Source organism: Anguilla rostrata, chromosome 18, assembly GCF_018555375.3.
Source record: "Anguilla rostrata isolate EN2019 chromosome 18, ASM1855537v3, whole genome shotgun sequence".
Lineage (NCBI taxonomy): Eukaryota > Metazoa > Chordata > Actinopteri > Anguilliformes > Anguillidae > Anguilla > Anguilla rostrata.
Window position 1 is genome coordinate 17,678,829 of NC_057950.1, and position 13,778 is coordinate 17,692,606.

Genomic DNA, 13,778 nt, shown 5'->3' on the forward strand with positions numbered 1-13,778 from the left:
CAGGTGGGGCACTGCCGCTGTACCCCTTAGCTTCAAGTTACTTAACCTGGATTGCTTCAGTAAAATATCCATCTGTATAAATGATTATATATATATATATATATCTGTGTGTGTGTGTGTGTGTGTGTGTGTACAGTATATATAAATATAATATTGGCTGCGTAAGTCACTCTGAATGAGAGTGTCTGCTAAATGCATGAATGGAATGGTATGGAAGTACTGAAGCTGGATACCAGCTGGAAGTGAAGTGTAATGGGTAGGGAAGTGGGCTTATAACATAAAACTTGCAGGTTCAATGCCCAGGTAGGACTCTCCTGTTGTACCACTGAGCATGGTACTTAACCAGAATTGCATCAGTATGTGTTTCAATGAAAACGTTGTGTCTCCCTGGATAAGAGCCTCTTCTAAATGCCGCTAATGTAATGTTATACCAGTGCCAGTTAATTCATTCATCCATCCATCCAGACAAAAAAACGCCACAAAGTGTGGTATTGGACCCTGCAGTACTGGAGCAGATATGAGTGACCGAGGTGAATGAGTGCCTTTCTTCTCTCTCGTCTTTTCCAGGCTAGCACTCTGATCGTGTTTTTATTCGTCTTGTAAACGGCTCAATAAAACATGCCAAAAAAGGAAAAAGAATCCTATCGCAGAGTTTACAATGACAGGAGGAAACGGGGAATGCAAAGCAGGAGCGGCATTGTAAACCTGAGGGTGATCTCACTGGTCCGCGCTTTGAGAAGTACTAAAAGTTGCAAAAAGCCGGGGGGCGTGGGGGAGGGGGGGGTGTAGTGGGGTGTCCATCATTTCTGACAAGTGACTTTGACCCCCCCCCGCGCCATCTAAGAACTGACAAACACTTTGCAAAAGGCTCTGGCCGTTGGATTATGAGAATAATTTTAACATGAATGGAGAAAGCATTTCTGTAAGCTAAAACTATGGTATTTCATTTAAATAAGCTGTGCGTTTGGGGCTTCAGGCCTATGCCGAGACACCGGGAGATTTCTGGTTGGCTGAGTTTGGGATTTGCGAAGCTGACAGGGTTGTGTGTGTGTGTGTGTGTGTGGGGGGGGAGGTAAGACTCTGAAAAGAATTAGAAAAGCCAAACGCTTGTAAAAGTCAGTAACTGGAAAGACTCATTTGAATAAGATACTTTTTTCTTCCTCCGCTCATCCCTCTTTCTGCTTCTTCAGGCACATTTTGAGGGGGTGTTTGAGGTCTGAGCATCTCTTTACAGGAAGTTGCAAAAAAAACAATATATTAACCTGTTTTTTTTCAGAACCAGTAACAATAGTGAAAATTGTAAATTAATTTTCTGAACTTTTCTTTTTTCATTTTTCATCAGCCAGGATGGCTACAATGACTTTGTGACAGGGAGGGTAACTACAGCCCCCCCCCTGCAACTGCACCCACCCCCTTAGTCTCTCATTGCCCTATTCACTCCAGAAATCTGCTTAAGCTCTCTAAGCGCATTAGCATGTGGAAGCAGAAGCACTGCATTGACCCTGTGTTTGGACGCTCTAAATGAGTGAAAGATGGAGCGATTTGTTGGGGCTTTAGACACTGGGAGGGCTCTTCCACTTTGAGTTGCAGCGGGTGTTTGTTCTAATCTGGTGTGCCATTTCAGGCAAGCAGAGCTCATTTGTGACATTTCAGTCTAAAGAGCCCCCCCCCCCCCCTTCCATATATTGGCTTGACCTGTTTGACTAATCTGTGCTTTGAATTGGAATCAGCCGGAGTCCCCAGCGACGCGCTATGGGAACCACTGGCCACAGGGATTATCTGATTCAACTGTCTTCAAACACAGATGGTCCAATGTTTAACTAATTGTTAAAAGAGTCCACAAAAGGGAATTTAACCCTGCACCAGACCCTGAAGGTCAGGGGATGTGTCCCCGAATAAAGACAGTGAAAGTGAGAGCCCTGCTCTTTTTTTAAAAAAAAGCTTCCTCAGAATGTTTGAAAATCATTTAGTTTTTTTGGGAAGTATGTGTTTGCCACATCCTTTTAGGGAGGTGGGGGGGGGGGCATTTGGGGTAGGGGTGGCAGACTTGATGGGCCACCAGGGTGAATAATGGGGAAAAAAGTGGTGCTGTAAAATGTTAAAATTCATTTTTAGCTTCCTGTCAGGACCTGTTTCTGTTTTTGCCCTGAAAAATTCCTGATATTGAAACTGTCAAAACAGGGCGTACAGAGTCCCCATAATGGACAGCTAACACATTCCAGCAGTTTCTGCGTGCTTAGTTCTAGGTAATTGGTACACTCCTGGTGCTGCGCTAGGGGTTTAATTTCATTATTTTAACCCCCAGAATTTAACCTGCTGATAATGCAGCGTCACCTCTCCCCCATCCCCCCCCCACACACAGACCTTGTGCTCCTCAGCTACAATGCAGACTGTCAGAGCAGCGGACACCAACGAAGTCGACAAGTTAATATTCCGGGAGACAGACAATGATCGGAAGGTAATGGCACACACCGGGTGTCTCTCTCTCTCTCTCTCTCTCTTTCCTCTCTCTTCCCCCCACCCCACCCAACACACACGCACACGCACACGCACGCACACACACACACACACGACACAAGGACATTCAACGGGCTGACACACTAATTGAAATGAGTTTATTAGTCCGAACTGCTTTAATAGCAATCATTATGTCACCACAACCTTTGCACTGTGTATTTGGCTTGAGAAGAGAGAGGAGCTTTTTGAATTTTTATGGAATTTTAATTAATGACTGTTTTCAGTCTCTCAAAATTGAGAAATTGAAGGGTTATTCCCGGGTTTGAACGAGTAGTTTGTGCAAATGGTGGACAGATAATAATTGGCCAGATTGGCCTGCACATAGATTGGTCAATGCTGTGTTATAAAAATAGTCTTGCATGTTTCTGTAATTTCCTCTTCTATTTTTTCCTTTTTTAGGTCGTTCTTCATCTCGAAAAGAAGCTGTTTAGTTATATTAACCAAGATGTTTTCCGGGAAAACAATGGAACCCAGGTAAGGTTCGCTTTTAGACATTCTGTTTGTAAGCTCCACTGTAAGAATGCACAGATGCCTCAGTGATACACATTTGACCATGTGGCTGAAGAAAAGATTGTGCTGTAAGGTCATTTGATGAAAGGCAGCAGGAGGAGGGTTTTTTTTTCTTAGATAATGTGCACGGCGTCTTTCGCTGCGAGGGCGAGAGAGGGGTGTAGGTGTGATCGTCGGTCCCGGCGTTCTTCGAGACGCGCCAGGTTACGGTCCCCGAGGTCAAACGCCTCTTTAACGCTCCCCAAACAGTCGGAGGCAGCGTCTCAGATCAGAGTGTTCCCACTGTCTGCGGTGAAGAAGAGCCTCACACTCTCCCAGTGAAGCCCTCCCCACTGTCTGCGGTGAAGAAGAGCCTCACACTCTCCCAGTGAAGCCCTCCCCACTGTCTGCGGTGAAGAAGAGCCTCACACTCTCCCAGTTAAGCCCTCCCCACTGTCTGAGGTGAAGAAGAGCCTCACACTCTCCCAGTGAGCTCCCCACTGTCTAGTGAAGAGGCAGCCTCCGTAGCCCTCCCCACTGTCTGAGGTGAAAAGACCCACGTCCAGTGACCCTCCCACGTCGGTAGAAGAGCCTCCTCCCAGTTCAGCCCCCCACGTAGGTGAGAACTCACACTCAGTCTGCCAGTGTGAAGAAGAGCCTCACACTCCCAGTTCAGCCCTCCCCACTGTCGAGGTGAAAAAGCCTCACAGTGCCTCCCACTGTGGTGAAGCAGCCTCACACTCCCATTAAGCCCCCACTGTAGGGGACTCACATCCAGTTCAGCTCCACTGGAGGTGAAAGCACGCCCCAGTAAGCCTCCATCGGGGGTGAGAGAGCCACGCCAGTAGCCCATGTGAGTGAAAAGAGCCTACTCCATAACACTAGCAAAACTCAGTAACCCATTAGGAAGAAAGCCCACGCCCATTAGACGTCGCCTCCTGCTCTCCCATCCCTCCCCACGGCTGAGGTGGAACCCAGAACCCCAGGCTGTAGGGTTTTTTTTTCTGGGGGTGTGGGGGAAAGACGACGACATTCCGTGCGCCCTGGCGTCGGTTGGGGTGGCGGGCGAGCGGGCGGGCGGGCGGGCAGGCCGGCGGGCGAGCGGGTGAGCGCGAGCGACACATCCTCCGCGCGCGGGGAGATGGATGACACAGTGAGCAATCGGAGATAATCTAATCGTCATGGTCTAGTTAAACACACAGTGTTGTGATCCTTATAAAACAAACTACCTTTCCGAAAGGATAAATGTCTCCTACGCCCAGTTCTAAAAAAATAAAAAATAAAAATAAAAAATCCATCGCATCCTTCATCAACCACTAGACTTGTACCGGCTTGACAGAAATTTAATTCCGGCCAGCTCTTGAAAATAATTATTGTATTTTGAGAGGAGTAATCATTGCTTAGGACATGATTGAATGTGTCCATGCCTATTGACTTTTGGTATGATTTATAGGTTTGTTTAGTCGATATTCCCATCGAAATTGTATAATTAATTATCCGCGGGGCTGTCAGGTGCGGAGGATGGAGTGCTCTGATGAGTATTTGGGAAGATTAAATTTTCCCCCGCACCGTGGGGGTGGAGACGGGGGTTTGGTGGGAGGGGGTGGGGGGGGGGGTGAGGCGGTGGGCGACGGAGGAGCCGGAGAGAAGCCTGGCGGGTCAGACAAGGCGCGGCGGTCCCGTCCGCGAAGCGAAGACCCCCCCATCCCCCCCCATCCCGTCCCGTCCCGTCCCATCTCCCTCCGGGCCATTGATTTTGTTTCAGTATCTCTTTATTTGAACTTTATCTGTGTGGTGTCTGGAGCGGGCTCGGCAGGAGGGAGGGTCCGGCGCGAGTGATGAACTTTCCTGTCGGGGGCGGGGAGTGGCGGGCAGGCGGGGGGGGGGGCGGGGAGGACGGGGAGAGGACGGGATGGCGGCGCCCTCCCCAGACTGCCCAAGCAGCACAGCTCCCCGTTCGATACGCTACCTGTCAGAGCACTTAAGTAGCAGTAAAGCCGCTTTCTAAATAAAATTCTGACCTCACAGGGATATGATCTTTTACTGTTCACCAGCTCACCCGCGCTCACGCCCGCCTTTTCTTCCTCCTTCAGCCTTATTGATTACCACTTAAAAACAATAGCTTCTCTCTCTCTCTCTCTCTTTCCCTCTCTTTCTCTCTCTCTCTTCTCTCTTCCTCTCTTCTCTCTCTCTCTCTCTCTCTTCCCCTCTCTCCTCTCTTCTCTCTCTCTCTCTTCCCTCTCTCTCTCTCTTCCCTCTCTCTCTCTCTTCCCCTCTCTCTACCTCTCTCTCTCTTTCTCTCTTTCCCTCTCTCTCTCTCTTCCTCTCTCTCTCTTTCTCGCTTGAGCTCTCACGCTGTCTCTCGCTCTCGTTCTCTCTCACTCTCTCTCTTTCATTCTCGCGTTTGAAATTGATAGCAGACTTCCTTAAATTCCAAGCTTGTTCCTTTAATAGTTTTTCTGGATAATTGCACAATAACACAAATGAAAGTGTGGAGTAATCATCAGGCGTTTGATGAAAAGGACTGTTCCGCACCGCCCTGTGGGACTGCTGTTCGTTAAAGGGGGTCCTCAGCAGGGAGCTGCGTTTGTGGGGCCCGAGACCCTCGTCTTTCAGCCTGTGCTCTCCCCACAGTGCTGCCTGTGCTCTCCCCACAGCGCTGCCTGTGCTCTCCCCACAGCGGTGCCTGTGCTCTCCCCACAGCGCTGCCTGGCTTCCGCACTAAATAATGAACATCTCACAAACACAGGGAAAAATACGGCCCTGCAATGAGAGCACAGCGAGAAGGCTTAAAAAATTAAATTAAATGACCTTTGAACCTCCCCCCCCCACCCCCCGTCCATTATTGATGGCTTTAATGGCAGCAGGTGTTGTCAGGCAGGGATTTGACAACTGATAAATCAAAGCACAATTACGTCTCAGGACGGCTCGGCGGTGCGCTTCTGGAGACGCGCGCTGCTGGGGCTTCTCACGCCTTTCGCTGCAAATCCCCCTTCCACGATAAAAACAGCCCCCGCTTTGATTTAGGGGCCGCCGTTTATTGGAACGGAGCAAGAAATCTGACCGAATGCCGTTTTGGGCACTTTTTCATTTTTTTAATATTTTATTTTATTTTATTTTATTATATATGTCTGCGCTTGAAGACGTGGGCCACCGGCTCCTCCGCTCTCAGTCCGAACTTCAAGGTCATTTCTTGCTGATAAACTACTGCAGCTTTATAACGCAATGAGCCCTTGAGCCTATATAAGCAGTGTTATTGCCGCTGACCCATCAGACCAGCAAATCATTCTGCTTAATTGACCCGGGATGAAATGTAGTGTGAAATTTCAGCCCGTGGGTTTTCACCGTCACCCTAAATGAATTACTCAACATTCACCTAAGGCTTAAGCACATCACCCACCGCAAATGGTTTTTTACCCTCTCTTCTTTTTTTTTTCTTCTTTTTTTTCCAAAGAAAATATTGTTCGTGGCAGTGCGCTGGCGCTTTATGAAAGACAGCCCTCTTAATTTAGCCGAGCAGCCGCGAGGAGTGTGTGCGAACGCACGGGGCGTACACACACATCTGCGGGACGTACACACACGCGCGCCGGGGCATACACACACGAGCGTGGCCTACACACACGCGCCAGGGCATACACACACGCGTGGCGCGCACACACACACACACGCGCCGGGGCATACACACACATGTGGCGCGCACACACACACACACACGCCGGGGCATACACACACATGAGCGTGGCCTACACACACGCGCCAGGGCATACACACACGCGTGGCGCGCACACACACACACGCGCGTGGCGCACACACACACACACACACACGTGCCGGGGCATACACACACGTGTGGCGCGCACACACACACACACACGCCAGGGCATACACACACGTGTGGCGCACACACACACACACACACACACACGCGGCGGGGCATACACACACGTGTGGCGCGCACACACACACACGCGGCGCGCACACACACACACACACACGCGTCGGCGCGTCCCGCCGCTCCAGCGCTCACTGGCAGGCGGCGGGCTCTCCCCTGACCCGGCCCGGCTGAGTTTGATGAATGCCGGACGCCTGGCCTCCTGAACCGGCCCGCGCTCCGCTCGCGCACCGCGGCGCACGCTAGCAATGGCCGCCCTTCTGCCCCGCCGCCGCGACGGTGCGCACGCGTGCCGACACCCTCGCGAATCACGCGCATCTGCCCGCGCATTAGGTCTATCACCCGGCGTCTGCCTACACACACATACAGCCACACACCTCACACACACACACACACACACACACACACACTCACACACACTCACACACACACTCACACACACACGATTACTCATATGCACTTACGTTCTTACTTACTCACACTCGCAAATACATCTGCTTGTTGTCACACACACACACACACACACACGCACTTTGATTTATGGACGCTGGCTCTCAGGCTGTTATTCAGTCATACACTTTCATACTCAAACAAGCGCATACACTCAGTGTACATGCGCCCACATTTCCATCTGCTGTGCAGTCAATGGTGAACGTGACTGAAACTCAAATATAATAACAATGTTTGGTCTGAACATAACCGAGACACACCCAGGCTGATAAACACTGATATAAACCACAAATCCATCACCGTACATTTACGTTCTCAAATGCATATTCACCGAATTCAGAACACCGTGTTATTGCGTAAGCCTATCGGAAATACAAGCTGATCAATAGTATTGATTACATGTATATTTTCCCTCCCGGAGAACGGCCCTTGGTGCCGTCTAAAGCATGTTTTGCATCTCGTTTAGGATTCAGAAATTGCAGGCGCGTGATAGGTCGATGTCATTGTGACATGATGTGCTTGTGTGAGTCATCGCGTGAGAGCTTGTGGCATTTCACGATGAAGCCGCCACAGAGGCCCGCGTCTGCCGCTGTGTTTTCCTTCGTTCTGCGCGTGTCTTAATCGGGTGTATCTGCCGGTTTCGGGTGGGGCCGCTTTGGGGGTGTGGCCCGTGTCCGTCGGGAGGTCCCTGGGTACTTCCTGGTGGGGCGCGGAGGCGCTGATGCAGGTGTATCTGCTACCTGTGCTTCTCACAGATAATTAATGTGTACACGTAGCTGCTAATTGCACTTTTCACTGATGATTTATGAGGTTTGTTTAGGGTGGGGGGGGGGGGGAGAGACATCATCTAATCACAATCTGGGCGGCAGCCGCTCCCACGCTCCTGCGCCCGTGCAGCTGGGAGAGCAGACATGATTGATGAAGAGCGGGAAAACGTGCCGCTGTCACAAAAACCAGGGTTACCCCGAAACGTGTCGCCCCCCCACCACACCCCGACAGGGACCAAGGCAGGCCTGCACTGCTGTTAGACTGAACTGGATACAACACACACACACACACACGCACACGCTTCTCATTCATTGAATAACTGACTTAAATTATATTGCATGCATATATCTAATGAAGAAATAAAGGAATTAACCCTATTTTACTTTTTATTTCTCTCTCTCTCTCTCTCTCTCTCCCCCTCTCTCTCAGCTGTTAGAGTACGACAAAGAGCTGTCGGTATTTAAGGACCGCCTGAACGAGCTGGAGATCGCCTTTCCTCCCAGGTGTGGACATTTTCTCTACCTTTTTCAACCAATGAATGCCTGTGATTTCCCTTGGATGTGTGACGTGTTAGGCATTGCTCTATAAGGGGCAGGGGTTCTGAGTGTGGAGGTGCTGGTTTTGGTAAAGGTTGCGTTTTGGCAATTCAAAGACTCATCACATGAGGGATCAGGAAAGCCCTGTGAAGAAGGACTTAATGTGGACCAATATAGCTGCCAATCAAAGGTTGCCTTGGGCAGATCCATTATGACATCACAGCTCTATTATTACAGCCATGATTGTTGCAATGTGTAGAATTTCCACTCTAGTAGTGTGACTGAAAGCAAATAATGGAACAGAACCAAGAACTGTGATGTCATAGATAGAATGCGGTGTGGAAGTAGTGTGTAAAACGTGAAAGAAATGTTTTTTTTTTTCCTTTTTTTAACATCTGTTTCTTTGTTTTACTGTGTAATTTGATGAAGTTTGGAATCCCTGTTAGTGTCCTTTAGTAGCTGCTTCTGCTTCACATATAAACCAAGGCCAAGTAGGTCATTCCAGCAGTAAGAGCTGAGCTGAAATAAAAACCAGGGACCCCCCTCCCACTTGTTTAACAGTTGATGGACATAGTGGGGGGGTGGTCTTCGCCTGCTGGTGTGGCCGTGAGCTGACGAGTTTGAGCGGATAAAGAGTATCACCCAGCGACGGCTCTGACGACCGTCTCCGTCTCAGGCCACGCCCACACCGAGAGCTCTCCTGCCACTCAGTGCCCCTTCAGCTGTCCAACCAGGAAGGTCCAGGACCACGGGTTTCAGCCTCGCTCACATTGACACTCACATTTAACTTCCCTGGATGTGACAAATTAAGGGTGCTTCCGTCTCGCTCTTTCTTGCGCTTTTATTTTCCACGTCGGACGTTTCCTGGTCGTGGCTGGGCGAGGTAGCGTCTGAGGAGGAGCAGCAGACCGGCCCGGGCGCCTCCACATTAGAACGTGACGGAATAGCACGGCCCCCTCATTCCGCTTTCTCCTCCTCAAACAAATGAATTCGCAATTAGCCCTTTCAGAAAGAGAAAAAAAGGGAGGAGAAAAAAAGGAGTGCAAACAAGCGTTTGCGACTGCTCGGGGGCGCTGGCTGGCGGTAATAGCGGCTGACCTTTGACGCCAGCAGTGACTCAATCAGTGTAGATAATGAAACGCTGTAATCAAACAATAATTACTTGATAAACTGCGGCCGCGGCGGCAGGAAGGGGTGGGGTTTGGGGGGGTGTGAGGGGGGGTCAAGGTTCTGGCACTGCGCGGTGTTTTCCAGCGACTCCTCGTCTTCATCACCGGCTGCCATTTACATCCCTCTGCATAAGTGGCGGTTTGGATTTATCATCCTGTTCCTGTGTACTGCCAGGGTACTATTGCACATACACAAGCACACACACACACACGCGCACACACACAGACTCGCATGCACTCGTGCGCATGCTCACACACGTACGCATACACACACACACACACGCCTAGTCCAACCCAAATCAGTCAGGAGGTTATCTGCAGACTCTATGAAAGCATTTAATAAAATGTTTGAATGAACTGTGTGCTCACATTAATGTGGGAAATGTACAATCTAGCATATATTTAACAATGGATCAAATGATACGTTATCTTCGCTGTATGTTAACCAACAAGCTGCATGTTCCTGCTATTACTGGCACTGGCCAGCGGTGAGGAAAAGATTAAAACTTAAACTACCCTGACCTCCCTCACCCCTGAGAAAGAAAACTCCGTCCTTACTCTGTGTTTCGAAGACTTCCATGCCCCCTGTGAGGGACAACACAGAACATTCCCACAGTGTTACTGGAATGTTTGGTGAATGTTACAGCATTGCCACTACACGGCAGCAACATTGTGAGAATGTTCTGTGTTTGCTGCCAGTCTTCGCTACTGAACCTCTCATAGGCTCCTCTCTGTCAGCACCACTCAGCTGTAGAGTTCCTGCAAACACCCCCCACTCTGTAACAGTGCCCCCAGACCCCCCCCCCCCACTGCTGTCTCTCACAGGGCACAGCCGCGGAGACACCCCATGTAACCCCACTGCACCCACATCTGCAAATCTAACATGTACGCGCAAATGTTTGCCCTGGCCTGGGCTGTGTGTCACACGCAGACATGTAGCATGGGCTGTCCCACAGCCATCGGGCTAAGTGTATACGCAACATGCAGGTTTAGCTAATGAACAGCGCTAATGCTAAGTCATCAGGGTCTTATTAGGAAGCAAATGGGTCGGGATATAGTTTTAGGGTTAGTTCTAGGTACGGCTATGCAGAGTGTTCAGAGCCAAGGTGCAGAATGGGTTCAGATAGGTTTCCTTTCGGTCAGTACTTGGTTTATGGCATGCTAGCTTGTGATGAGCACTGTGACTGTTTTGCAGACTGTACGCACAGCCTCGCATATTCAGCTCAAGCATCTTGGATTTTACAGGATTCCCACGAAACAGACATTTTGGTAGGACTAGTCTTTGCAGTGGGGCTTGCTTGGATGTGTGAAGGATAAATAAATGAGTAAAGCGTAACTCCAGGTCCCGATGTGCTGCTCTGCCGTGCCACAGGGTGCTTCAGGGTGTCCGTGTGAAGGCTCCTGTTGCCCGTATCGCTGTGGGAATGCATTTCTGCCAGGGCCAGCCAGGCTGGGGGGGGAGCAGGGGCGGAGAGATCGGTAAACTCTCCTGCGCCGTGTTTGCTTCTAAAGAATGTGCTACAAGCTGTAAATCCGTCTCGCTCACCCTCAAGGAGCCGTCCGTCCGAGTCAGCCCTGACATCCCTGAGCACCCGCGCACCCGCCTGTGGAATTTGGCTTTCCCCCGACAGTGGTGTACCTGGAGCCAGCCTGCCGGCGCGTGGACCGTGGGACGCGCTGCCCCCCCCGCGCCCCCCAGCGGCCATGCGCGCACGGCCCCCCCCACGCCCCCACACTGCGCAGCGCATGGAGAACCTAGCGGCTTTCACGCCCAGGCGCCATGTAAAAACAGACTTCATTCTCAGCCTGGGGTGAATTTGTGTCCGTAAGGCACCCGAGCGCGGGGAGGGAGACAGGGGGACGGCGCGGGGTGGGAGACAGGGGGACGGCGCCCGAGCGCGGGGTGGGAGACAGGGGGACGGCGCCCGAGCGCGGGGTGGGAGACAGGGGGACGGACCGGCGCGGGGTGGGAGACAGGGGGACGGCGCCCGGGCGCGGGGTGGGAGGACAGGGGGACGGGCGGGGTGGGAGACAGGGGGGACGGCGCCCGAGCGCGGGGTGGGGGACGAGGGGGACGGCGCCCGAGCGCGGGTGGGAGACAGGGGGACGCGGGGTGGGAGACAGGGAGGGCGAGCGGGGTGGGAGACAGGGGGACGGCGCCCGAGCGCGGGGTGGGAGACAGGGGGACGGTGCCCGAGCGCGGGGTGGGAGACGGGGGGACGGTGCCCGAGCGCGGGGTGGGGGACAGGGGGACGGGGTGGGAGACAAGGGGACGGGGAGACAGGGGGACGGCGCCCGAGCGCGGGGTGGGAGACAGGGGGACGGCGCCCGGGCCGCTCGCGGTGCGCTGTGGGACCCGAGTGCGTGTGTAGAAACAGCTGTCTCACGCTAACGAGCCAAAGAGCGGCCTGTACAGAGACACCCGCCACGCCCTTTACAGGAACACTGCGCCATCTCATTAAGGAAGTGCACAGTGCGCTGAAATAGTATTGCGTCCTCCATTTTGGAGCATGACGGCTGGGACCGCTCGCAGATTCAAAAGAGATTACAGAGAGACCTGCAGAGAGGTAATTTGGCCTAAAAACCCAAATGAATGATTTATGTTTTTTTTTTTTTTACATGTATTTCGTTGATTGAAAGAAAGTGCTTTTGAGTACCTCCTTTGTCCTGGTTTTTTATTTTGTTCTTCGAGGCAGAAATTGAATGGAGAACCCGTGGCTGAGGAAATTAGGGACGAGCGAAAGAGACGGCAGAAGGAAGAGGCTTGTTTGTCCTGCTCTGTAACCAGGTTAGACCAATCAGAGGGGACAGGCCTGTGGTGAACTTCACTAGAGCAGGCACCGTCCAGTGGGAGAGGGGGAGATATGAAGGAAAGAGAGAGAGCTGAGGGAGAAAGAAAGAGGGATGGAGAGGTTGGAGAAGAGGGAAAGTGAGAGATGAGGGAGAGAGAGGAAGGGTGGAGGAGAGGGAGAGAAATGAGGGACAGAAAAAAGAAGGAGAGAAGGAGAGAGGGAAAGATATGCTCAGGCAGAAAGCATGGCTCCAATCTGATGTGTCTCTGTTTGCCAAGTCTAGACAGGGCACTTGGGTAGTGAGGGTGGGCTGTGTGTGATATATAGTTTTCTCCTCAGTGTTTGGTGTTTAACAGGAAGCTGGGATCAGCCCCAGACTAACCTTGGCACGTTAACATCCATTTTCCAAACTCAACAGGTCTATGAGGAAGGACTGGAGAGAGACTTCTCCCTCAGGGAAGAAAACAAAGCTTTGGGAACAAGATACATACGTACATACATACATACATGCTTACAGTACATACATACATGCATGCAAACATACATGCATACTGTACATACATGCAAACATACATACATACATACCGTACATACATTCAAACATGCATACATGCATGCAGTACATACATACATGCATGAAAACATACATGCATACTGTACATACATGCAAACATACATACATACATTCAAACATGCATACATGCATGCATACCGTACATACATGCAAACATACATACATGCATGCATACCATACATACATGCAAACATGCATGCATACACGCATACCGTACATACATGCAAACATGCATGCATGTATGCATACCATACATACATGCATGCATGCATACCGTAATACATGCAAACATACATACATGCATGCATAGCATACATACATGCATACCGTACATACATACAAACATGCATGCATGCATACCGTAATACATGCAAACATACATACATGCATGCATACCATACATACATGCATACATGCATACCGTACATACATACAAACATGCATGCATGCATACATGCATACTGTACATACATGCATACACGCATACTGTACATACATGCATGTCCTCTTTAGGGGAGCAGGCATGATTCCTTTCACACTGTAACAGTTCTGATTCCATCTTTAGCTGTGCATAGCTGGGACGATGAGGGA

The 13,778-nt window shown here is 50.8% G+C and overlaps 1 protein-coding gene across 1 annotated transcript in view; it reads left to right on the top strand.

Moving 5' to 3' along the window:
• The window catches only part of LOC135244418 (inositol polyphosphate-5-phosphatase A), a 137,020-nt gene that overhangs the window by 110,408 nt on the left and 12,834 nt on the right, over window positions 1-13,778 (top strand). The window contains exons 10-12 of the mRNA XM_064316670.1: window positions 2,363-2,458; window positions 2,917-2,991; window positions 8,546-8,619. Of these exons, the coding sequence (XP_064172740.1) occupies window positions 2,363-2,458; window positions 2,917-2,991; window positions 8,546-8,619 (245 nt within the window). The remainder of the gene's footprint in view (window positions 1-2,362; window positions 2,459-2,916; window positions 2,992-8,545; window positions 8,620-13,778) is intronic.